The following is a 25,483-nucleotide window of genomic DNA, read 5'->3' as shown; positions in this document are numbered from 1 at the left end:
CAATCAGAGTATGCTACACTAATCACAGAACTTTACAGCACAGTTTGGTGGTGGGGGTGGTGGTGGGATGTAAAAAATAAATTGCAGTTTTACTGTTTTGTTTAGAAATTTTATCAAACCCAGTTTTAGAACCACAAGTTGTCTGATTTTTATTGTGTATTAATACCAAATACTGATGGATACAATGTTAAATCAATCTGGGATGTGACAAATCATGGATCACGCATGTCATTAAAATGAAAATCGATGTAACATCCAATACATATATTAAGCATTAGATTTTTGTCCTTTATAGAATGGAAGGATAGAAATTTGAAAAACCAAACAGTTTTCTCTCCTTGGTTTTATTTTTTTCATACCTATCAAGAGTCAACGTAAATATCAAATTTCAGACTTTGCCAAGACTGCATAGGAACCCTGCTCAAAAAATTTACGTATGCAATAGAGAGTTAGTCCAGAAGTTAGTCCAGACAAAACGCATGGTGATTTACCATCACCATCTGTGTGCTAATAGTGTCCAGAAATTAAATATTGGAGCCTGTCTCAGCTGTCACATGGCAAGGCTAAGCACACACAGGGCAAATAACAAAAATACACACCTGTGAAAGCTTACCTCAGTCATATGATCTGTGTGATGTTAAACCTGGAACAAAATGAGGAAGCTGGAGTGGCCTGAAAACACCCGCACAGGTAGCACAAAAACACTGCAGCGCTACAGAATGGACTCAACAGTGAAAATTTAAAGCAGAGATCACATCAGAAATGTGATCCTGATATGTGGTTGATATATATATATATATATATATATATATATATATATATATATATATATATATATATATATATACATATATATATATATATATATATATATATATATATATGTATATATGTATATATATATATATATATATATATATATATATATATATATATATATATATATATATATATATATATATATATATATATATATAAACATGCAACCTTTTCTTCTAAACTTGATGATTTAGGTCAGTCAGGATGACCAAAAATGTTATTATTTGCTAAATGAAGGAATTAAACAGAGAATCCTTTCGTTTGCTTTCAAACTTTCTTTAAACTAAAAAAAAAAAAGCAAGAAATAAAAGAAAAACAAAATCACAGCTAAGAGAAGCACATCAAAAGGTTGTCCACCAGGAGCTTTGCATTCATGTAATAGAAGCACATCTAGCTCCCCCTAGAGGCGTGTTTGACGAATTGCATAAACACAAGACGAACATTACTGAAGCCCCTGACATTGCATTACAGACAAAAGCATCAAAATGTTTTACATTACACAGATGTGTCTTGTCAAATTTGTCTTTGATTTAAACTGTCTCCAATGATTAAAAAGTTAAGGCTTAATGTCCGTTTTTGTTTAGCATAAATAAACCTTCGCCTGCAAGACTTTACGCGGGGCTTACGGACCCTTCGCTCCTCTTGGGCTAATCTACGCGCTCCAAAAATAATGAGCCGCTTCGGGTTTTATTTCATTTTCCTCTTCTTGTTAGTGAAAAGCCCGAGTGTGATTTTGTTCCTGTGTTTTGCCATTTACGTTTACATTCATTACAGAACGCGTTAGAGGAGGGCGAAAAAAAAAAACCGAGCATGGCTGAATCATGACATCAACGCAGACGCACTGATGGAGATGTAGGTCGCCGCTTTCACCATCCGTCTCATCTGTTTACAAACACGTCACGGATCCGTTGTCCTTGCGTCCACGGCTGGTAAATGGCGTCACATCCAAGTGATGGACTGTGCTGTTCCCGTCCCGGAGGTCAACACCAAAAAGCAGGTCAGACGGGGGTGGTACCTCACCGGGCAGCGATAAGACCTGCAGGGTGCTTGATAAGAGATCTCTATAAAGCAGAGGAGCGCTGCTGTACACTCCCAAGTCCAGACAGAGGGTAGGATTCAAACCAGCTGGTGAGATTTCACTTCTTATTTACTCTAGAAGGCGTTATTTGTTTTTCCTCTAACAGAAGAACCAGAATATTTAAACATCTTATTCTAGAGAATCTCTATACTCAGTATCTAATGATGTTTACTTTCATTTATCACCAATTTCTGTTTTTCATGACCCAGTCTAGACAGCAAGAAGGAAGACACAGTGACATAAACGCTGAAATATTGAATCCTGATTAGGCATATAGGGAGCTAATGTTTAGATTAATATTTACAAGTGCCATAAGAATAAATATAATTTCTAAAAGCAGTAGCCATAGGAGAGTATTTCCAGCACTGGATAAATGATAGTACCAAAGATAAAAATGGAGAAACATCAGTTATATTTTGCCATGTGAGATTTGTTCTATTGTCGCAGTAAAGAAAACAAAAAAGAGAATTGTAGAAAATACAGCCTTTAATCGCATCTAAGAAAAATAATTGCTGGTACAACAAGTAACTAGAGATTTTTTTTGTTGTCGCGTAATTCAAATATTACTTTTAAGTTTATTACAGTTTCTTTGTGGTTCTAATTCATAATGGGAAAACCGGGACAATATAAATAATATGTGACATAAAAATAAATATAATGTAACCATTGGTCACTGGATTGGATCAGGGTCGTGTTGAGGTAGCTACCGGAATGCAAACTGGACAAGCGCCTCATTAAGCCCCCTGAAAGCCAATCAAAATCCATGAAGTCCTCTCAGATGGTGGGGCACTAATATAAGCAGCAGAGAGGTTGCACCTTCTCAACACAGAAGGAGGGCGACCTGATGCAAATAAGCAATACAAAACTGATAAAAAAAAAACTTAGTGCTGGACAAGCACAAGTTTAGGAAACTGCACTTGTTGAGTGCAGTTTACTAAACTCTTTTGGGAATTTAACAAAGGATGTAAAGAAAGAGCCTCATGCCACCTGTTAAATAAGAAGAAGATTTGTGATATCATGGGTCTGTTTCTGTGCTAACCTCGTTATGAAAGCAAAGCATCCTATCGGTGAATTGAAAATAGGTCATCATTGGGTCTATCAGCAGGATAATGATTGAAAATGGTCAAATATTCACACAGAAATAGTTCAGACACATAATCCACCTCCTCCTATCTCAGTCCTCAGACCTAATCTGACAAAATATGATGAAGAAAATGCATTCAAATCAGAGACGGCATTCTCCCAAAATAATGTTGTTTCTGCAATAAAAATAATGCATTCAAGGCTCTACAGACTTATTTTTGTCACGGGCGCCTATCTGTGTCTGCATTTGTTTGCGAGTTTTATCACAAGCTGCTGACCTACATGCTAATTTTAACTCATGGTCAAAACATATCAACCTTGAACTGTTTTGTTTTTGTTTGGGTTTCTTTTTAAGTCAAGCATTCATTTTGTTTCCCTCTCGGTGTCCTCCACAGTTCTTCTCTTACACGCCGTCGCTTTCACCCTAATGGGCCTCATCCTGTCGGCCTGGCTGAGCGGCCGGGCGGCCGACAGCGTCCCCTCGTCCTCTGCGGTCTTCCTCCCGCTGGCCGTCCCCACCTCGTCCAGACTGGCGCTCACCCTGAGCTCCCCGGCGGTGTCCCCGGCGGACAGACGCTCGCGCTGGAGCTCGCACCACCGCTCTCCTCACTTCCGGCTCTCTCCCTGCAAGCAGCAAGCCACTCGCTCACCTGCCGAGCTCAGCAGCGACGGGGTCAGGGCCGAGGTGGGTGTGGAGAGCGGGCTCCATGTGTGGGAGGTCACCTGGAGCCCTGAGCACAGGGGGAGTCACGCCGTCATAGGAATTTCGAGGCGGGACTGTCCTCTGCAGGACTCGGGTTATAAAGTGCTGGTGGGTGGAGATTCCCTGTCGTGGGGATGGGAGCTTAAATCCAATCAGCTCTGGCATGGTGGGAAAACTCTGGTGTGTTATCCGCGTGAAAGGAGGAGATTGCGCTCTCAGGCTGCAGAGGCCTTTAGATCAAAATCCCCAAACTCCCTACACAGGCATGAGACAGAGACGCCGCTCCTTATCCCTGAACGTGTCCAGCTGGTCCTGGATGCCGATGCGGGGACCCTGGGGTTTGCTGTCGGAGGGAGCTTCCTTGGCGTTGCATTCAGGGACCTTCCTTCTGGGGTGGAACTGTTCCCAGCAGTAAGCAGTGTGAGGGGTGGAGCAAGGATTGAATTACGTTACTTGAACGGGACCACGCGTAAGTGTCGCACACACAGGACTTTATCGATTAGCAGAGTTTAAAACTAACATTTTTGTCTCTCTTTACGTTTGCAGGTAATCCTCCTGCTCTGATGGCTCTGTGCGGACTCTCAATTCTTCAAAACGTAGGCCAACAAAGGCAGAACCAAGTGGATCAACTGCCTCTGCCACCTTTACTCCACCATTACCTGCTTTCTTGTTTCTAATTCCCTGCCATATTCATATGCAAACCTGATTGCATTCGCTTTTAAATACACTGTAAATATATGAAATTTCCTGTGGTGAAAGAGTGTTGATTCTTATATTATTTATTGCTAGTTTTTATATTTAAGTAACCCACTTTGGGAAATGGCATTACCCCAATAGGCCTCCACACAAGCCTGATAAGGACTCTTTCAGTTGCAATCACATGTAAAACGTCTGAATGCATGTTTCATTTAAAGCAACTTTAAAGATACGCATAATTTTTCCAGGTTGCAGAGCTATCTTCTAATTATGAACATGTTTCTGAAATATTAAACCACCCTCACTAGTTCTGACTGTACATGCAATGCTCTGCTGGATGTTCTTAAATAGTTGAAGTTGATTTTAATATTCTGAAAACTGAAAAAAAAAATACTTTTAATGGTACTTGGAGTGTGCTGTCTTTGAGTACTCCAGAAAATACAAGTTTTATATGAGTCAAAAGAAACGTCCAATAGTTTGCCATAATGTGCTTTGTTATTATTTCATAGCATATTTTTGTTAATCACATTATATTGAAACGACCGAAACTGAAAACTTCTTATTTTCCTTATTGTTTTCTGAATCTGATCAAATTTACATTTCCAGGTACAGTTAAGTGAAAAACATTTCACACCCCTGGCAGATTAAGACTTTCTTTCCACCAGCAAGTGTGTTTCTGGTGGGTAAATTAGACAAGCATTTCTCAAAAAATAAAACAATTTAAGGAGTATCAGTTATCAAAACCTATTCAAACCCTTTCTCAATAAGAAATGAAAATATCTTTATTGGGATTACAGCAAAAAAGCCTTTCATGTAACTGCTGATCACCTTTTTGAATGTTTCCACTGGCGAGGCCTTCTGTCCTTCCACTTAATCTGTAGCTCCTTCCACAGCTTTGCTATTCAACTCAAGTCTGGACTCCAGCTGGGCCACTCCAAAATGTTAACAAGACATTCACTAAGAAGGAATGTGTTGTTAACTTTTGTTATTTAAACATATCTACCTAAATTTGCCAAAGATAGGAATCATTTTGGGCTTAACTTTACGTGTTTATTGGTACTCACACAACTTCAATATGTTGCTGTTTGTTTTATTTTAACTTGATCATGCAATTGATATTTGAACAGTATTTGATGAATTGTGTCTGAACCCTTTATGTCACACCTAATATTTTTGCACGGATTTTACTCATTGAATATGTTCTGTATTATTTTGTGTTTTGAAAAAAACTTGCAAAGAGAATAAAATCTTCAAAGGTCACGAACTAAAGAGTCAAAGGAATACTATAGCATACTTTATGACAAAAACGACATGTCTCATGCTTATAATTTAATTAAATAATCTAAAATGTGAAAGAATTTGTGAAGCATTACAAGTATCTTCTCTTCTCACTATAATAACTCATTGAAGAGATTCACCTTCTATCGCTCCATCCGCCCATTTTAGAGCAGGGAAACACAAGCTCATGGCTAAACCCTGTCAGACACACTTCCACCTGTATTAAACAGGTTAACGGCAATGCAGTCTCAACTGTGAAGTACAGTGCTGACGTTTTACTTCACAAACATGTAATTGTGGAGATTGTCATCACTCTATGTCCTCATTAGCCCATTATGGCCAAGGAGAATATGCCCTGGTGGTTTCATACTGGTACAGCTGACAGCCACTGAAAAGTCTATACATATTCAGCTATGGATAACCAATACCCACCTACTTTTAAGTTTACCTTAAGTTTACCTCCAACACATTCTAAAGAGATTTCATCAGCAATCTCTTCACGATTCAGGTAACAAGGTACTTCACTTGCACCAAGCAATAGCTTGTAATACCACAGGACGGGGGCGGGTGGGTCATCCATTTATATCTGACTTAGAATGCACATAGGAGGATGGGCCTCCATGTCTTTTAAAAACAGCAGTGCACCAACTATAGATTGTGTGAGCCACCAGAATCGACAAAGACTCCCGGATAGGTGTCGAAACGTTTTCAGAAAGAACTGAGCGAAAGCCCGGTAGCCTCCGATTTAAGCCTGTTTCCTGTTGCAATGACCCGGATGACTGAGAATCTGCACAGGCACCTTAAGTATTAAAATGGGGACAGTTGAAAGTGAGGAGTGCAAAGTTTTAATACACCTCCAAATGTATAGCATAGCATCTCGGTTCAGCATGAAAAAATCTATTGCAGGATCAACCATTCAAAGTATTTTAGCTGTGGACCAGCAGCTGATTCTTTTGAAAATTTGAAAATGCCCCGTATGCTTTGAAGCTAGACTAAAAAGCAGTCTTGCTTTTTGGCTAAAACTTCAATAAATATGATATAGGCCATATAAATAATGCAAATCTACATTATCTATCTATCGTATTGTATGTATGTATGTATGTATATGTGTGCATATATATGTTGACGTTCTCTGGCGCATCGGCAAAGAATGCTTTGTTGCCAAGGCAACACAATGAGCGGAAGGCTCGCGAGGAGAGGCGGCGACCTGAAAACTCGGAGTTTGACCGTAAGTAAAATACTTCTTTCTTCATCCGCATAACTTAAGAGGCATATTGAAGAGTTCATGGTTGTATTCCTTTGGAGCCAAACTGAGTACGTAAGTAAACAATGTCTGACTTGACGTAGAAAGAAAAGACATTGATTGGTGGCTAGCTAAAACATGCTAGCTTACTTCGTCAACTGACGGGACTTGTGATTGACAGGAAGTGGTTGGGTGAAGGGCCGTTTCACAGATTTAATTTTTTATTTTTCGAGCGAGTTTGCTATTTTGTTAATTAGTTAAATTCACCACTTTTTTTCCCCTCCTCAGTGTGAGAGTTTGCCAAGGTGTTCTGTATGGCAAATTAAAAGCTCCGAGTTGTGTGTCTTCTAGCAGTCAGAATAATAGGTTTACAAATCTCAAAATTGAGCTGACGAAAAGCTTATAGTAATTCAGTTCAGGCTCGTTCGTTTTAAGTCTTTTTAAGGTACTAGAGCTGATCAAATCAAGTCCAGACTCCTTAAAAGCGACCAGAATGACTTTTTTTTTTATTATTGAAGGTACAAAAACTATGCAAATGAATTTTTTTTTTTCGCCACACAACAGTTTAGGGATGTCAGTCATTTTTTGCTATTCTAATTTAGTCATGATACCTGCTGTTAAAATATATTATAAGATGTTAAAGAACTTGTGCAAGCAGTTTATTATTAATAAATGCAGGCACTAGAAGGCCAGTACCAGTCAAATATGTATAACTCAATAAGGGGCAATCCTTAAAACTGTTGGGATACACAGCTGGAGTGTTTAGAGTCCAGTATCGGTTTTCTTATTTTAATGTAACGCTGTCATGTTTTAGCTTACTTGATGTTGTCAGATGCTCATAGGTTTTCTGACACCTGGTGTTACACAGGAGACAGGAAGTGATTTGTTTCTTCGCTTCACTTTGACACCTGGACGACACGCTGCAAAAAAAAAAAAAAAAAAAATCAAAATCAGAAAGATACCAGTCACTCACTTTGCATCCGTTTAACTCAACCCCCTTATAGCACCTTGCGGTACTATTCAGACTGCCTTTTTCATATTCTTCAAAGTATTGGGATGTTATGTGAGTGACCAACACAAGACTTAGACTTAGACAACTTTATTTGTCATTTTGTATGCACAGAGTGCGTACAGAACGAAATTTTGTTGCATACAGCTTGTAAATTGCAGTAAAAATGTAATTACAATATGAGGTGCAACAGCGATTTAAAAGCAAACAATTTAAATGTGGACAATGCAGGAGAAGTCACAGTGTACAGGTGAGTATTTTTAAAACCATTTGTATGTGCAGAAATTGATTGTGCAAGGGCATTTGTGCAAGAATACAGCTTGTAATTTACCGTAGATTTAAAATAAGGTATAAGGTGCAGCACTGATTTAAAAGTAAAACAATTGAAATGTAAACAATGCAGGAGAAAGTCACAGTGTAAGAAAGCAGAGCACCAATTGTGACGTGGAAAGGAAATCATACAATGTGCCCCTAACGCTTAAAATGAGCACGTAGAGCACAATATCAGTTTGATTCAGCTGTTTGTTCATAGGGTGATGGCAGTAGCCCGTGAGGATCCAAGAGGAAGCCTAGTTTTTGGAGCCCCTGGCAGGAATCTAGAAGAGGAGGAGGAAGATGACCAAGCAGCAGTAAGATACACCCGTTTATTAGTTTCATTCTTGATGCAAACAGCAGCAGAATAAACAGTGATGCTCCCAATTTTATTTCTAGGTTTTATTGAGTGTGTTAGTACAGCAGGGACAGCTGGGCCTCTGTTTCTACAACAGTGAAAACTCCTCTTTACACTATATGGTAGATAGTCCTGATAACAAAGAGCTTCACCTGTTGTCCAGAGGTAAAAAAGAAACAAAAAAAGACCATTCTTACCAGTTATGTTACAGCTTTGTCTTTAATATAGCATTTGACTTTTCCTCTCCCTAACGCATCACAGCACATCTCTCCTTTCTGTCGTTAAGTCATCCAGGAGGTCAGGCCCCATCTCATCCTAACCAGTGCAAAGCAGGAGCGCTGCTTGACCCAATATCTGCAGCAACTCGGTGAGCTCTGAAAGACGGCACCAACATTAGATAACGAGCGACAAACAGAAATGTTACGTATTCTGTTTGGATGTGAAGTTGGACAAGCTGTTTCTGGGTCAAGGGAGCTTATTGAGATTAGAGACGTTTGACACTGTAAATGTGATAAGGCCAAAACCGGTTGTGAAAGCGGTTGCTCCCTGTTTTTTTTTTCCCCTCCAGCTTTACGTGAAACTAGTCCTCAGCAATTGGGGATTTCCTAAACTCGTTTTTTTTTTTTTTGTTGGATTTCAGGTTCCGACCCACACTACAGACCTGAGGTGGTTACTTATCCATACGTTGACTTTGGTAAAAAAAAAAAGATACCCACTCACTCACTCCATACCTCTTCTTAAGTTTCCCAGCTAAATGTTTGTGAGAAAAACACATTTTACCTCCCAAACATGAACACAAAGTTGCACACCATGTCTGAATGTTGCAGGTCTGGAGGTTGGGAAGCAGAGGCTTCTTTCCGCCCACCTGCCTTTCCTTCCGCCACACATTTCAGAGAGGGACAAAATGTCCTATCTCTCCTCCTGCATCACCTTTGACTCACCCTTGATGGTGAGCCAGAACTGTATATTATCCTATCCTTGCAGCCCAGCTTATAAACACATGATGTTCGTGCATTTGAAAGGGTCTGTACTTCTGTTGGTTAGCTCAGGGCAGTAGGAGCTCTGCTGAAATGTCTGGACAGGAGGAGAGTGGGAGTAGAACTGGAAGACAGCTCGGTTGGAGTCCCAATCCTGCAGTTTAATGCCTACACGCTGTGAGACACACAATCATTTGGTTAGGCACACACACACACACACACAGGCACTGTGAGACCATCTAAACAGTTTTTGGGGGCTTCAAGTCAACCGCCCCTTCGTCAACTTGCATTTCATCCCAACTGGCCTCCGTTTTGCACCAGTAAACAAACCGCTCTGTACTGATATACTTAACTGTCGTGTATCAGTTATTTTCTCTTGATAGCTTAGGATTTTGATAAATTCTGCAAATAAATAAAGTCAAAAAATGCTCAAATCTACGCATAATGCAATGCAATGTTCAGAAGATTTTATACTACGTCCTATTTCCATTGATTGTGGTTCCGATCTGGATGAGCTCCGACAGATTCTGACTTTAGGGCGAAACTAAAATATCTCTGAGCCACCTCTCTACCTGGCAGATGTTATTTAATGAAGTCATATAACCCACATTTCCTTACAATTGAATTCAAATGTTTGTACAAATTAAAAAGTTTCACTGTTTAAAGCATTGGTTTTTTTTTTTCTCGTTATAGTAAAGGAGTGGTTTACATCGACAGAGACACTTACAGGCAAGTATTCAGCATCTATGCCTTCGAGATTAGTCCGAGTTTCATTCAGTCTCTCCCACTCCTGGTCTTCAGCGTTCCGTACTCGCCGTGTTTCTCAGACTTAAGCACGCCTGCTGGAAGTTATTGAGTTAGCGCTTCACGTTTTCATCAAACTCTGGAAGGAGCTGATAACAATGGATTATTTGTTGTTTAAATTCACTTATTTGAACAGAGAGAGAGAGAGAGATACAAAACCCCTTGGACCGGTAAACGCACAATTTTAGGTCTGGAAACCAAACAGCACATTCATTTTGTAATTCGTTTTCTTCTTACTTTCCTGCATTACTTAATTTCATTGCTTTCTGTTTTAACTTTGTTTCCTTTTTACTTAAAGTTAATTTAAATGAAGCACAGTTAAGTACCTCATTGAGGGAAATGTTGAATGACTTCAGTTTTGTTTAGCTTTTGTATGTGAAGACGGCGTGTGTTTATTTGTTCTAGTGTACTTCAGATCTTCAAATCAGATCTGCATCCGTCGGTGTACAAGCTGCAATCAGGTGAAAAGGAAGGACTGAGTCTCTATGGTACGCATCTCAGAGAGTAAAACAGCTTTTCTCTCTATCTGAAGGCGTTTCTATTAAACACGTCTTGTTTTCTGTGCATTTCAGGAATATTGAACCGGTGTAGGAGCAAGTTTGGATCCAAAATGCTACGGTGAGAAGTGGAACGACTGAATGAGTTCAGTAACACAAAATGTAACAACTTGAGGAGTCATGATTGGGCGCGCCGGTGGCTCAGGGGTAGCATCCCAGTGACGGAGGCTTAGTCCTCCAACATGACCGTCACGGGTTGGACTCTTGCCCCCTTCCTGTCAGCCGACTTTCATTAAAGGCCACTACTGTCACAAAAATCCCATAAGAAATGATTTCTAAGGTGTCATGATTATGTTCAAAATAAAGGAACAATTCATTTTCTTTATTTGGTGGATTTCGCTGTTAAGCAGTGCCGTTTTTTTTTTTTTTTTCTTTTTGCTTTTGTCTGCCAGCCAGTGGTTTCTGCGACCTACCCAAGACCTCGCAGTGCTACGCAGAAGACAGGAAGTGATTCGTTTCTTCACTTCACCCCGAAACTCTGATGTCCTGAACACGCTGCAGGCCTCTTTAAGGAACATCAGAAACATACCAGTAACATACCCGCAGTATTCACCGCAGCAGAACTGTTTCCCATTTTGACTTTACAACCATAAACTTCGATGTCCGTTTTACGTGCAAAGCATGTAAAGACTTGCCGCTCTTTAGGTGGTTCTGTAAACTGTCAACTTGTGGGAGCTGGGTACAAATACAGAGGTAGAAAATGTAAAAAAAAACAAAGAAAATAACGCGTTCTTTTCCATTTATCTTACAATTATTCATTACTTTGTGTTGGTGCATGATGTAAAATCTCAAAAAAACAACATGGAAGTTTGTGGCTGTAATGTGAGAAGTTGTTAATTAGGTGCAAAAGTTCTGTATAATCTTTTAAGGCACCGTAAATAATACGTTTTAATGGCTGCGCCTGTCTGTCCGTGGCAGGGTCTCCTCCGCCGCATGACTCTCTCCAGCACCAAAGTTACCGACTGGCAGAGGCTCTACAAGGTCGGACGCTCTGTACGCCGTCTTCATAGATGGATCCGGGTTTCTAACCGGGTTTATATGATTCTCTGTGTGTCTCAGACTGTATACAGCGCCGTGTGTATCAGGGACTCTGTGCGGCACCTCCCTCAGTCCATTCAGCTGTTTCGGGAGATCGGCGAGGAACTCTCTGACAATCTCCAAAACATCGCCGCGCTCATAAACCGAGTTGTGAGCTCTTCCACGTACATCGCCTCCAATCCACCCGTGTTCCTCGGAAGATCCTGTGTAGTCATTCAGATCTTCTGGCTTTTGCTGGACAGAGGTGATCTTAATGAGTTTGGTCCTGTTTTTCTAGGTGGACTTCGATGCCAGCTTAGAAGAGAACCGCTTTACGGTCAAACCGAACGTCGACCCCGCCATCGATGAGAGTATGTGCAGAGAGTCGCTTACTTATCCCAGATCTGCTGTGATCTTTATGCGCTTCTGTACAGTCTTGGTTCTACCTTCTCCAGAGAAAAGGAGGATGATGGGGCTGCCTGACTTCCTGACAGACGTTGCCAGAAGAGAGCTTGAACGCCTGGACTCTGGAATCCCCTCCTGCTGCGTCATCTACATCCCCCTGGTCAGTTTCTTCGCCACTTTATTCCCCCTGCCATTTATTCTTGTCAGCCATATATGACTTATATATGACTGATAGATCGTGGTAAACATCTGCTCACAGATTGGATTTCTGCTCACTGTGCCTCGGCTGCCCAGCATGGTGGAAAAAGAGGATTTCGAAATGGAGGGCCTTGAGTTTATGGTGCGCCTGCGTGCTCTCAAAAGGTTGACAAAATCTACTGGCCGTCATTCTGCTTTAACCCAGTCCCCAACGTTTTATTTTCTGACCGTGTCTGCCAGTTCCTCTCTGAGGACCGGCTGCACTACCGCAATCAAACGACCAGAGAGCTGGACAACCTCCTCGGAGACTTGCACAGCGACATAAGAGGTCTTTTGATTTCCCTCCCCCCCGAACTGGTATCTGTGTTCCTGGTGTCTGTGGAGCTCCACAAGAGACTTTTCCCTGATGGTTATTATCGTGTTTTCCAGACATGGAGACTGCAGTGATGACACAGTTGCAAAACGCGGTCCTGGAGTGGAGCCAGTCTCTGTATCAGGTTGGTGGGCGTCACTCAGAGCGGCAGGTTCGAGTGTCTTCCAAACGACGCCCGCCGTGATAAAAAAAATCATTGTTGGCATCAGTCTGAGGCTTTTAAACGTGTGTGGGAGCCCTTTGTTGTGATTAATGTTTTCATCTAATTAAATTGTTCACTTTGCGGAGACAACGGGTCTGGATTCGGTGACAGATTCCTTTTCAACAGCCGTGAAGCGCGTTTCTTAATAGACCGGTGCAAATGTTGTTTTTTATGGCAGGTTTAAGGTCAGTTTAAGGTTAGATGGAGAGTCTGTGTGTTAACCAGCAGGTACAAATTGGTGATTAATGTAATAGAAACAATAAGTTTTGTTTGGGTTCAGGGATTTTGAAAGACAGTGCTGTAAATAATGAAAACGCGCTCAACAATCGAAGGAGATGCAGACAATTTGGACCCACCATGTATCACCTCTCTCCGTTGTCGCCTCTTCAGCCCCAAACACAGCAGGCGGAGAAATTATCAAATGGGAAAAAAAGTTTTCTAAGTGAAACCTCCAGCTGCTGACCTTCAGGAACAACGTCTGATGCCATCGGGGACGAGTGACTTTCAGAGGGGCTAGATTAAAGACAGTGGAATAATTTATCCCCCGAACCGATTCACTCAGCGATGATTAAAAACGTATCACATTGTAAGATTGTTCCAGCTACATTTGTAATCTGTTGCTTTCTTTACGGTGAGTAGATCCCGTAACTCGCACTCAGTGGATGAAAAACGACTCCCCCTGAGGGTCCGGCCAGGCCTCATCTGTTTTTCTCTACAGAGTTTATTTAAGATACTTGATGTGTTTAATGGTCTTGTGCATGTGAGCGAGCGGCTTTCAGCTTGTGTATACCGCAATAATTAGGTCCGTGGTGTGAATTTTTAAAAAGCATCACAGGATTTTAAAAACAACCGTGACCGTTTTTAATAAGATGCACAATTTGCAGAATTATTTATTTTGCCTCATTGGAAGAGAGAACCAGTTCTAGTTTCTGGTGCCATGTTTATTGTAAAGCCGCCGGTGCAGCAGGTCACCTTTTTCCTTATTTTTTTCTCCATCTGCAGGATTGAAAGCAATTTGCTCTGGCTGAGGTTTAAACAAGCCTCAATAAATATAAGCGTATTGTCCCCTAAATTCATGCAGAGTACCTCATTAAACATGGGCTAACTGTGTCCATGTGTTAGAGATGCTACATTTAGTTTGAGAATTAAAAGCACGCACAACTCCTGCTTGCGCAGATTTAATGTGCACGAATGGCTCTGTGATTTTTGTCCTTCAGTGCTGCGCATCAAATTATGCACCAACCGTTATGGTGTAATCTGCTTCTGCTTCCTCAGTCTGCCTGTAACAGTGCAGGTCAGGTTACAATGAAACAAGCAATTCCAGCTGTTTCCATCTTAGCCATAATGTTTATCTTTATAATGGTAAAAAGGTAGAGCAGCTTTTTCTGTCTCTGCTGAGGCCAAAAGATTGACTGTAATAAATGTGTAGGTTCTGGATCTTATGGCTGAGCTGGACTGTCTGATGGCGATGAGCAGCGCCTCGCTGGAGTATAGCTACACCTCACCCAAGCTTGCCAGACATAGGAAGATAGCAATAACCCAGGGCAGGTAGGAACTCACACACGAGACAGCAATTGGCAGGACGAAGCCAGACGGTCTTCCTGTGTAAATGCGCTCTCTCTCCAGACACCCACTACTGGAGCTATGTTCTCCTGTGTTTGTGGCCAACTCCTTCCACAGCTCCGAATCAGAGGGCAGGATCAAGATCGTCACAGGCCCAAACTCATCTGGCAAGAGCATCTTCCTCAAGCAGGTAGAAAGGTCTGACCCTGACCACATTGAACACGTGTGAAGTGACAGTAACGTGCAATTACCGTAAAAACAATCATTTACGTCGCACCGCCAGCGACCCCACAAGGGATAAACGTGTTAGAAAATGGATGGATGGATGGAATCATTTACGTTCTGCTGCTTCCCTTACCTGTCTCTGTCAGTGTCTGAGGATAGGACTAAATCAGCTCTCTTATATCTTACATTTTTTGAACATTTAGGGCCAATTTTATCAGTTTAGAAAATGAATATTCAGCATTAGGGAATGAAACATCTATACATTAAACTGTATAACCAAAAGCCCCCATATTAAGATGACTTCATATAATCCACCAGCGATATCAGCTGCCATTTACATAACTTTGGCTTGTTAGAATAAAGATTTTTAATTTTCAAAACATCTTAATGCAGTTATTTGTAAAACGCATAAATTATTGTCAAACAGAATCATTGAACTTTTCGTTTACGTGATAAAATATTTTCATTGGACAACTTCCCTGGGTTAGATGGGGAGTTTTTCTTCCCACTGTCGCTTCATGCTTGCTCAGTATGAGTGATTGCTGCAAAGCCATGGACAATTAATACGACTCTCCCTGTGGCTCTACGCTTCTCCAGGAGTGAATGCTGCTTGTCGGGACTTTGATGCAATCTACTGGGTTTCCTTATATAGAACATTTTTTGACCAATCTGTATAATCTGATTGAATCTGACTTTGGAAAGTGCCTTGAGATGACATGTTTCATGAATTGGCGCTCTATAAATAAAATTGAATTGAATTGAATTAGATATAGTGTTTGGAAAAAGTATTTCCCCTCCTTCAGATTATTCTGTTTTTGTTTTGTTGTCAAATTTAAAGATATTAAATAAAATACAGTAAACGCAAGCTGCTGTTTTCATTTACTAAGGAGGAGGATCCAAGCCAACCTGGGCCTTTTTGAAAAAGTAAATGCCCTCTAAACCCAATAAGCAGCAACAACCTTCGCCAGACATTTGTATCTTGTCTTCATCCTATGCTCTAAACCCTGAAATGTGAAGCGTGTGTCTCTCTCTCTCGCTTTGCGGTCCCCCTCTCCGTGCCGTTTTTATATTTCCAGGTGGGTCTGATTGTGTTCATGGCTCTGATCGGCTCCGATGTGCCGGCCAAGGAGGCGGAGGTGGGTCTGGTGGACGGGATCTTCACGCGCATGCAGAGCCGAGAGTCCGTGTCTGTGGGCCTCAGCACCTTCATAATAGATCTGAACCAGGTACGTCACACATGCATTTTCGCCCACAATCATGCCATTGCGTGTTGGTGTGTGAATTTAAAAGCTTGTGTCCTCCTCGCTCCCACTCTCCACCTGTTTTTTATATATATTTTTTTTTTTTTAAAGCCTCGGTTACAAGCAATGAAAGAACAAAGAGCTTTCCTTTCATGACGTGTTGCCCTTTTCCCCAGATGGCCCTGGCTCTCAACAGCAGCACCGGTAACTCGTTAGTCCTCATCGACGAGTTTGGAAAGGGCACCAACACAGTAAGAAGGAAAATCTTCCAGCACTTGGTGAATTCTCCCTGCATTTTTAATAACAGGGTCGCCCACAGTCGTTGACATTATGCACAAACAGACCCTCCATCCGGCCAACATGCGCCGACTAATCAATGACAGCAGCAGCAGATGCTTCAATCTACACAAATCCTTACAGTTTCCTCACCTTAAAAAAAAAACATGTGAACAAAAATAACTGGGACATATTTGCTGATCGTCTTGATCAACGCGCGTTTTTCCTCGCTCCTTCTCCTCGTTTTCCATCATTGCAGTTTTTTGCACCACTGTTCTGTGCGCTTCAGCATTTTGCTGATTGATATCAATATCAAGTTTGCACATCAAGGGCGAGGAATGCCCGTCCAGCTTGCCAAAAAAACATAATTTGCATGCAGAGCGTGTATGTATGTCCCTTGCAATATAACAATCTACCAAAAACGCCTCCAAGCGGTACCCCACTGTTGTGAATATGCACACACTACGATGATACGATATATTGTGCAGCTTTTTGCTTCTCTGTTTAGTATAATACTCTGGAACAGGTTGAGATGATGTGATCATAAAAAACAACTAATAAAATATAGATAATAAAACCCAACTAAGTAAAAGTTTTGTTCTCAGATGCCCAAACTGTTGTAAAAGATACAACAACGACTGGAGTCTGGAAAAGTATGAAATTTTGAGCTTGGAAATATCAATAAAATGATTCACACCCCTGACAGATTTTAGGTTTAAAATTATCTTTTAGATTTGACCAACATCTTTTCTCTGACTGCAAGTAATGTTAATATTTCAGAGCGGCCCGGCTAGAGTCAGTTCTCAAAGACTTGGAGCTCATCAGCAAAGATAAACGGACAAAATGCCAGATGAGCCGTGGAAAAAAAACTGCTCAGCTGGCTGGGACAGCAATACAGCGTTTTCATTGATTATTGAAAAGGTTGCCAGTAATTTTCTGTATATAATTTTTTGAAGGAATAAAAATAGTTTTTTTTTGTTTGTTTTTGTTTAGTTTTTTTCAAAATTGATACTCATTTTTATTCTCTATTTAGATGCCTGTCTCTTTTCATTAACAGAAACAAACTTCTTTTTTTTTTACATCTAAATCTTGAAGGGGTGTGGAAAAAAAAGAATTTAGCAGAAATAAAGTAAGAGTTTCATGTTTTATTTTCTTCCAAAATCAATATATTCTCAGCTTGCTCTTACTGCACCAGAGGAATTAACCGTATGGCTAAATCTAGCCTGCAGGTGGCATCAGTGAAGCGACGGCTTCTTCTGTATTATGTTAAAAATATATTTTCCAATGTCATAAATTAAGATGGATTTACCAGATAGACATGCTGATCTCTGCTGCTGCTGCTTTCGTTTTAGGTGGTGCATCCGTGAGCATGCTGATGCAATCAGACATTAGAACAGTGTAGCAGGACGAATGCTGCAACATAAAAGCATAAAAAGGAATGTTTTCCTTTGCTTAGCTGTACGTGTTAGCATAAAGCATTACAGAAAACACTGTCTCTGGAGTGAATGTCTCTCTCTCTAGTATTTATAATATAAATATGCCCCCTGCTACAGGAGAGATGTGCTGTTTCTACAGATTTATTGACGGGAAGGTCCTGTTAACGGATTGATTTCTGACAGCAGCTCAATAAACACGCAGTGTGCCGTTTAGGCTGAACTGCAACAGAAGCTGCTTAGCCTTCGTTCACAATAACATCATGTTCTCCTTCAGGTCGACGGGCTGTCCTTACTCGCTGCGTCGGTCTCTTTTTGGCTGAAAAAGTCTCTGGAGGATGTTCCTCACATCCTGTTGGCGACAAACTTCCACAGTCTGATGCAGCTGGGCCTGCTACCAACCTCTGGCATGCTGTCCTTTCTGGTAGGACGAAACACCAACCGAGCGCGGACAACAGCGTTTACTGCAGCGTTTTGTTGTTGCATTGTCATTCTGAGGTGGTACAGAGGAACTGTGACAACAGGCACGTTGGGAAAAACAAAATGACAGCATGCGTGTCTGTTAGACTTTAGAAACAGCCGTGGACAGAGATGAGTTGGTGTTTTTGTACCAGCTGAAGGAAGGGATCTGCCAGTCCAGTTACGCTGCCAACATTGCAGCAATGGCAGGCCTGCCAGCCTGCCTGGTACACCGAGCTGTGGAGGTCAGTCAACACACACACACTCACACTCACTCAGGGAGTCTGTGAGGTACGCTCACAGGCTGACCGTGTTCTCTCTTTCAGGTGTCTGAACAGTACCGGACAGGAGAACCCGTCAAACGCGTTGACAGAGCGTCATCAGACGAGCAGGCCAGGAGGTTTGTAGAACTTTATTTCATGCAAATGGAATAAATAAACCTTTTCTGAGATGACAAAACAAGGCATATACGATCGGCAGATGCCAATCCGTGGTGGAGAAGTTCTTGAGTCTTGACCTGGAGGACAAAGACGTGGATCTGCATGGCTTCATGAAAGATGAGGTGCTGCCCTCTGCTGGAGACCCAGTGAACCGCAGCTAAGCGCTTGAAGCGCCGCAAACGCGTTTCTACATTTCTCCGCTCTGTGTTCATTTACAGAAGATTAGGGTTTTGATTTGGGGGGGAACAAGCAGCTGCCTCCACAGAAGATAGATGTTTACAGAGTTTTATCTCAATAACAACAACATTAACTTATATATTTTACAAAATTGTTTATGCAAAAAGACATTTAAGAGGTTATCTAAGTATAGTGTGCGTATGTCCTCCTTTTAATGTTAAATAAAGCACTGTGTTTGTTTTGTGAATGAATTCAAATTAAATTTAAATTGTGTTACAAATATCCAGTGTTCACTTATTCATTCCTCAATACAAACATTTAGCAAATCGGACGGCTTCTCAGCTTGATATCCATTCAGCATAACTTGGACCCATTTTTATTATTTTTTTTTTATATATATATATATAAAACTGAATAAAAGTGTTTTTTTTTTCTTTTATCTGCCCAAGGCTTTAGTGATATGACAGATGGTTAAAACAGCCAAAGCGAGACGATGAAGTGTGCAGATGGGCAGTTTTTGTGCAGAGTTGCAGAAAGGGGTGTCACAGCAGGATTTAGTCATGACAAAGACGGTGTTATTTAAAAAAAGCTCCACTGTGGTCTTCACGTTACACTCCTCGGCCTTCACACACCCCAGCGTCTTTATATCCAGAGAATCAGCTGAGGAGCAGAGGTAAAAAAAACAAATCAGTGGAATGGATTTATGATTTACACTTCATGAATATAACTTCCACATCTTTCCTCGTGCTTTTAGACGAGTGGAGCCGTTTGACTCACCTGCCTTCCCTCGGCCCGTGTAGCACAGCTCCCCGTGGCTGCAGTTGGTCTCTGTCGTGTAGCAGGCGTCCCAGAAGCCCAGGTCGCAGCGGAAACACTCCAGGTACGTCAGCTGCTCCTCTTCCTCACCTGAACACAAAGAGTTGCAGATATTACATTGTAATATTCTTCTTTTTTTTATTGGATCAACAATTAAGGAAGAAAAATATGTTTTTCTCTTCTCCAGATCACAGCTGATAAACGTGAACATGAGCATTCCTACACAGCCTGAATAAGTAGGGATTTTATTTTAACCATTTTTCCATATCTGGACAAGGATTGAAAAAATACTTTCCAAACGTTTTTCTCATCTGCTGCTTTTTCTAGAATACCAAAATCTGATAATAGGTAATAAATGCAGTAGTTTTCTCACTGATTTAGACTTAAGCGACAGTCCTTGTCTCTGATTTGCCATATCACGGCTTGATTTTAACACTTTACCCGTCAGTATTTTGGCTTTTGATTTACTGACTTAACACAAACATATGCAAAAAAAGTCTAAAAATGGAAGTGTCAGAACTTTCTGGACGTCAGACTACATAAAATTCAGGTTGAACTGGAGCTGTGGTTCTAAAGCCGGGACTGGTTAAACATTTTTGCCAAACTAAAAGCAGTATTTTGAGGAATTTTGACGAATAAAATAACAGCACAAAACTACACTAAATGTGCTTTATGTCAGGATATTATTGTGCTTGTTAGGTAAGTGTAAATGTTAGCTTTTGAAATGGAGCTAGTCTGTGCTAGTCCTGATGTAGACCCTTATCCTACACTCCACAACTACAGAGCCCGTTTCAGCTTTGTGTTGCTTTATGAGCAGAGGAAAATAAAAGTAGGTTAAGCATTTCAAGGTGTCCTGAATCTGAGAGAACCTGCAGGAAAACAAACAGTTTAGATGAAAAATCATTTAGGATCCCTAAATAAAGGTTTCATCAGAAAGGCCTCATGGCGATTAGGTTTTCCCCTTTTTTGAACAGGACTTGGCCAAACCTGTTGATAAATGAAACCAAAAGACTAAACAGATAACTAATTTGATTACTGCACTGAATCTCCGAGTAGATAACCCAGTTAAAAGCAGAATAGATTATAGATAAAGTGTTATTTACCTAATGCAACAGCAGGTTGGATGCGTTGCAGGCAGGGTTGAAAGCGAACATAAAACCAAACTAGATATTGAAACACATTCTGTTTGGCACTTGGACATCTGAAGAATGTTTTGTTTAGCCTGCAGCAGTCTGGAACATGTTTCTTTAAGTGGATACATTGCCTTAGTTGGTCAAGGGATTTTTATGTCTAGCAAGAAGGTTGATGAATAAATAGAAAGTCGTTCAGCGAAATGATATCCAGCGGTACAAAGAGATCCTACCTTAATTATTCCTCCTCTAATGCTCTCAGTTTATTGTATCGGAAGGGTGTTTTTATTTAACGAAAAAAACTTGCTGCTAATTATCTTTGTTTACTACCTCTACTAATGTAGCAGCACATTAGCGCATAGGTAGTTTTGGATTTAGCTAATCCCGAGGGCCATGAGATGTGGGAGCTGCGCTGCGTTTGAGAGAGACTCACAATCCTTATCTGCTCTGATCTCGTTAGCGATAGCTCAGTTAAACCAACGGGCCAAAGAGAAGCGAAGATCGGTTCATCAGGAGGGAAGGACACGTTTAGTTTTTCACCAGCTCGGTCTAAATTGATTGATTTTATTTTTTTGTGCCGTTTTTTTTTATTTCACGGATGCACTGCAAAACAGCAACTGTAAATTTGTTGTTAGAGAACGTTTCAATGTTGTTTAGGTGATGATGATGATGATGATGATGATGATGATGATGATGATGATGATGATGATGATGATGATGATGATGATGCAGCTGTATGGCAAATATGTTGAATTTAACACGGCAGTCCATTTTATAAGTTTAAATATTGGGCCCACAATTTTTATATTAGAGAATCTTTTGTTAAATTATGCCCAGATTCACTACAAACACCTTTCTCAGTTTCTTACATCCTTAACCAAAAACGCCCTGAAGGATTTAATGCTGAGCCAGGTGCATCATTTAGTAACTGTATTGATGAGCAAAATGTCCAAACTGAAGGAGATAATTTTGCAGACTGTGCTCTCTAATGAAGTCGGTATGTTTGGGTTCTGGACCAGTTGTTGCAGAAAACAGGCGACGAAAAGGATCGTATTATCACGTGGATTTCTTTTGCTAATGTTTTATTGATTACAATATTAGACTAATCTGCAGGTTAATCAAAAAGCAAGAACAAATGTTGGTTATTTTGCAAACCTAACATAAGTTGTTCATTTAATATACTTTTCTTTTAGTGGCCACATGTGGAGCCTTAAGGTGTTTTTAATTTAGAAATCCAGTTGTGGGACTGTTATGTAATCCCTGCAGGCCTTTGTAATGGCTCGCACAGAACAAGCTGTTGGATTTAACACCTCTTAGACAACCAGGTCCCCGCCTCAGTGTGGAGAAACGCGACCGTGCAACAATGCCCAGGACCCGCTGCCCAGGCCAGCAGAGACACCATCAGACTTTAGGGGTAAAAACCAGCTTACCTTGAGCAGGTGTGATCATCATGACGGCAAAAACACAGAATATTAGTCCCTTCATTGTGAGCAGGTATCTCCCCTTGACTCTGCACCACGAACGCTCGCCACGTAACTGGAAGCTGGGCAGAAATTGGATTAGCCAAGCAATGCACCTGGCATTTCTTTACAACCAATCATAGCTGCTGAAGGGCTGTGGATTATGGAAGTTTTGGCCGCAGCTGCAGAGATGAGAAAACACAATCACACGGAGAGTTGTGGAGAACTTTTCCTTTATTATGATAAAATGCAACTGGCAGTTTTTAATAATGGCCAAAATGTCAGCGTTACACGTTTAAAAAGCTGTTTCAGTCAGGCGGATGGAAAAAAACAAAAAAGACCTTCTCACATGTCTTCATTGCTTTTTAACTTTCCATTACTTCTTCGCCAAATTCCCCTTTTTTTCTGGTAACACAGGTGATCTCCATTTAGGTCATAAACACAGACATTTCCCCGCTGGTCGAGTCTCAGTAAAAAAGAAATAAAAAAAAATGTTGACTGAGGCTTCTCTCCTAAGACGAACTGAGAAATGGCTTGAGCACTGAGTCAGCGCAGGGCTAAGCAGCTTACAGCTCAGATATGTATCAATGCGCTCACACGAGCACAATACTCTCTGAGAGTAAAGGATTCGATTCAGTTGTCCTGTCAATGCAGCATAAAACCCGCACTGCTGACTTATGTAACGCCGCCTCACAGACACCAACACGGATCTACGCCGGAGAAGATTTTCTCCGTTCGTGTAACCGCAGTCACATCCGCGTGCATTTAAATGTGTGCTGACATTATTCCCTCTGGTCGGTTTACTGTCACACTCAGTTTTATAAATAAATAATCAGCGAGTGCAGCCTCGCAGCACAGCCTCCTTCTCGCTGAATTCAAATGCACTAGATCAGCTCACACTGAGCAGGGCTCCCCTAAAATGTGAGAGTGAAGAGTGGGCAGATTTTTTTTTTTTTTTTTTTTTTTTTCTGTAGGAGATGTTGACAGCATAATAATCAAGATGTATTTCTCTTTTACCCACTGCTACTAAAATATACATCCTGCATCCTATAACAGCATCCAGTTCCTGCCCAGACAGCCGCTGTTGTTAGTAGGACTGAAATGTACGGTTGCAGATTACCGTAAACTCCAGTCTCGCCCATCATCTAGATGGCGGGATCTCAGCATGGGGCCGACCTGCAAGGAAATACTTAGCGGTCCTAAACTACCTATAAAAAAGTTCAAACTGATCTCATGTGTATTTAGAGACTAGAGAGAGCGAGAGAGAGAAAAAGGCTGGTGATAATTGAAATAAAATCAAACCCACTTTCCTCCCCTTTTGTGCCAATGAGCTAATTTCTGCTTAAAGGGATAGTTCTGGATATTTCAACTGGGGTTCTGTTGAGAGAATCTAAGCAGTTAATATCTTACCTACAAAAGATACGGTAATTCTCTTCGTGTCCTCATTTTGCGTAAACCCAGATTAGCTGGCCCTGAATGCTGAAGCTCACAGTTTGTATGAAAGTGGCCAAGATCTAAGCAGACTTTCATCAACTTAAAGGTCATAGCAACAACTTTTTCATCAAAACAATTCATTTTTCAAAACGACGATGCCAACGTCGACATGAAAGGATTCAGCATCAGTAGGAATAGTTGGTTGAAGTCTAGTGAGACTGTCAGGCTTTGCCAGATCGTGGTAGCTCTGTGATAACGCTGACAAAATGGCTTCTTCTCAGCGTTACATTGATCAGACTCAAGCGGACCCAAAAAGAAGCAAAACAAGGGTGAACATTGGTCGAGCTTTTGAGCGTTGGTGCCGACTTAAGGAAATAAAGGGGCTCAGAAGCCAGGTGGAGGTTGCTGCAGATAAGTCAAATGTTTGTTAATGCTAACCATTATGCTGATGGATGCGACTGGACCTGGCAAACAGTACAGCTGATGGTTGGAACGTGAGCGGGCGAGCACGGGTGCGCCACCTACTGGCCGGGAGGGGCTAAACTTGTAGCTATCTCCTCTTAAAAAATTTTCTAAACTCTCATATCTGTTCATGCAAACACTATTTTAAATATTTGCTTAATTAAACTTACCACAATTTTATTTATTAAATTAGCGTATTGGTTGATTTTTTTTGTTCAAACTGGGCTTGTTTGCAATTGATGTAACACCATTGTAAAGCCTGTTTTATTACCTCTTATGGTGTCACATTTGTAAGGAAAATGCATTTGTTGGATGAGGAGCATAGTGGAGTACGTTGGTTAGCCCCGTGACGAACTTGAGAAATCATCTCCGCCAATGCCAAACAGCTTTAGGTGGAGGAACTATGATGCTGTGGGGTAATATCTCTATGATTGGAGAAAATCTTGTTGCAGTTAGGTATCGTGATGAGATTCGGCAACCTGTGGCAATCCCTGATCCCAGAACTTTACGACCCTCACCCCCACAGAGTGGGGTTTACCAGATTCCACCTCAGGCATTCAGTCCACTCTGCTGTCTGGACCTTAACCCCATTGAGCATCTGTGGGATCAGCTTGGATTTTCCCTTCATGCCAGAGGGACCAACACAACCACACCAGCTAAGTTGTGACAGATGCTGGTTGAAGATTACGATGACGTATCAGAGCAGTGTGTGACCAAGCTGGTGACCAGCATGAAGAGCGAGTATTAAAGGGGACAAACCATGCAAAATCAATTAATTTAGCCCTTAAATACATTTTGTTGTGTACTTGGGAGTCTAGGAGTGCAGGAAAGTTGCATGTAGTCTTTCCAGGAGCTGTGCAGATATCTGTATGTTCTTTTGGGGTCATATTTTTTAAGATGCTCAGCTTTATATGTTTTCTATTACGTTTATGGAACAACTACGTCACATTATTTGCTCCTGAGCGGTTGAACAAGGTCACAGACTTTCAGTTTACCAGTATCTTGAATCCACCTTTTTTTTTTTTACAAGTGGATAAGTCAAAATGTTCAGTTGTTCATTCCACAGTTCCCCAGCATACTACAAAAATGGCCAAGCAAGGTGGAGTGAAACACTCTGTGACCTGGAGGGGGGCGTGAAGTACCTCCTTTAGATTTAAAGAGACACCAAAACCAGTTTCTCTCAGATGCACCTCAGAACAGGGGTAAAAAGGGGGAACGTGGAGGTAAATTAACGAGGAATTCAGACTAAAGCATT

At 41.1% G+C, this 25,483-nt stretch overlaps 3 protein-coding genes across 3 annotated transcripts; 2 read left to right on the top strand and 1 right to left on the bottom strand.

Annotated features, from left to right (window-relative positions):
* Window positions 1-1,250: 1,250 nt before the first annotated feature.
* LOC105915284 (SPRY domain-containing SOCS box protein 2) lies at window positions 1,251-5,082 on the top strand. Its single transcript, XM_012849340.3, has 3 exons — window positions 1,251-1,947; window positions 3,376-4,152; window positions 4,230-5,082. Exons 2-3 carry the CDS (start codon window positions 3,408-3,410, stop codon window positions 4,358-4,360), a joined length of 876 nt encoding a protein of 291 aa, XP_012704794.2. The 5' UTR covers window positions 1,251-1,947; window positions 3,376-3,407; the 3' UTR covers window positions 4,361-5,082.
* A 1,684-nt stretch (window positions 5,083-6,766) lies between these two features.
* Window positions 6,767-19,206, top strand: msh5 (mutS homolog 5). The gene is made up of 26 exons (XM_021308847.2): window positions 6,767-6,885; window positions 8,442-8,538; window positions 8,621-8,744; window positions 8,866-8,946; window positions 9,220-9,273; window positions 9,407-9,528; window positions 9,624-9,733; window positions 10,250-10,285; window positions 10,766-10,848; window positions 10,933-10,978; window positions 11,310-11,448; window positions 11,836-11,898; window positions 11,977-12,105; window positions 12,233-12,305; window positions 12,390-12,499; window positions 12,599-12,679; window positions 12,778-12,865; window positions 12,967-13,034; window positions 14,542-14,660; window positions 14,739-14,865; window positions 15,977-16,126; window positions 16,318-16,392; window positions 18,128-18,274; window positions 18,417-18,554; window positions 18,636-18,709; window positions 18,790-19,206. The coding sequence occupies exons 2-26, from the start codon at window positions 8,446-8,448 to the stop codon at window positions 18,908-18,910; spliced, it is 2,451 nt and encodes an 816-aa protein (XP_021164522.2). The 5' UTR covers window positions 6,767-6,885; window positions 8,442-8,445; the 3' UTR covers window positions 18,911-19,206.
* A 119-nt stretch (window positions 19,207-19,325) lies between these two features.
* On the bottom strand, window positions 19,326-22,501 carry LOC118556361 (protein Bouncer-like). The gene is made up of 3 exons (XM_036133733.1): window positions 22,303-22,501; window positions 19,704-19,832; window positions 19,326-19,586 (listed from the first exon to the last, which is right to left on the bottom strand). Exons 1-3 carry the CDS (start codon window positions 22,355-22,357, stop codon window positions 19,363-19,365), a joined length of 408 nt encoding a protein of 135 aa, XP_035989626.1. The 5' UTR covers window positions 22,358-22,501; the 3' UTR covers window positions 19,326-19,362.
* Window positions 22,502-25,483: the final 2,982 nt, after the last annotated feature.

This window comes from Fundulus heteroclitus, chromosome 3 (assembly GCF_011125445.2).
Source record: "Fundulus heteroclitus isolate FHET01 chromosome 3, MU-UCD_Fhet_4.1, whole genome shotgun sequence".
NCBI classification, from domain to species: domain Eukaryota; kingdom Metazoa; phylum Chordata; class Actinopteri; order Cyprinodontiformes; family Fundulidae; genus Fundulus; species Fundulus heteroclitus.
Note: the sequence above shows the minus strand (reverse complement) of the source record. Positions and strands in the feature narration are given on the sequence as shown.

Coding starts and splice junctions, on each gene's coding strand:
- LOC105915284 (XM_012849340.3), top strand. CDS start 3,408: ATGGGCCTCATCCTGTCGGCCTGGCTGAGCGGCCGGGCGGCCGACAGC. Junction 4,153..4,229: donor TTACTTGAACGGGACCACGC/GTAAGTGTCGCA, acceptor TTACGTTTGCAG/GTAATCCTCCTGCTCTGATG.
- msh5 (XM_021308847.2), top strand. CDS start 8,446: ATGGCAGTAGCCCGTGAGGATCCAAGAGGAAGCCTAGTTTTTGGAGCC. Junction 10,849..10,932: donor GGAAGGACTGAGTCTCTATG/GTACGCATCTCA, acceptor TGTGCATTTCAG/GAATATTGAACCGGTGTAGG. Junction 14,661..14,738: donor ATAGCAATAACCCAGGGCAG/GTAGGAACTCAC, acceptor CTCTCTCTCCAG/ACACCCACTACTGGAGCTAT.
- LOC118556361 (XM_036133733.1), bottom strand. CDS start 22,357: ATGAAGGGACTAATATTCTGTGTTTTTGCCGTCATGATGATCACACCT. Junction 19,833..22,302: donor GATGATCACACCTGCTCAAG/GTAAGCTGGTTT, acceptor CTTTGTGTTCAG/GTGAGGAAGAGGAGCAGCTG. Junction 19,587..19,703: donor CACGGGCCGAGGGAAGGCAG/GTGAGTCAAACG, acceptor TCTGCTCCTCAG/CTGATTCTCTGGATATAAAG.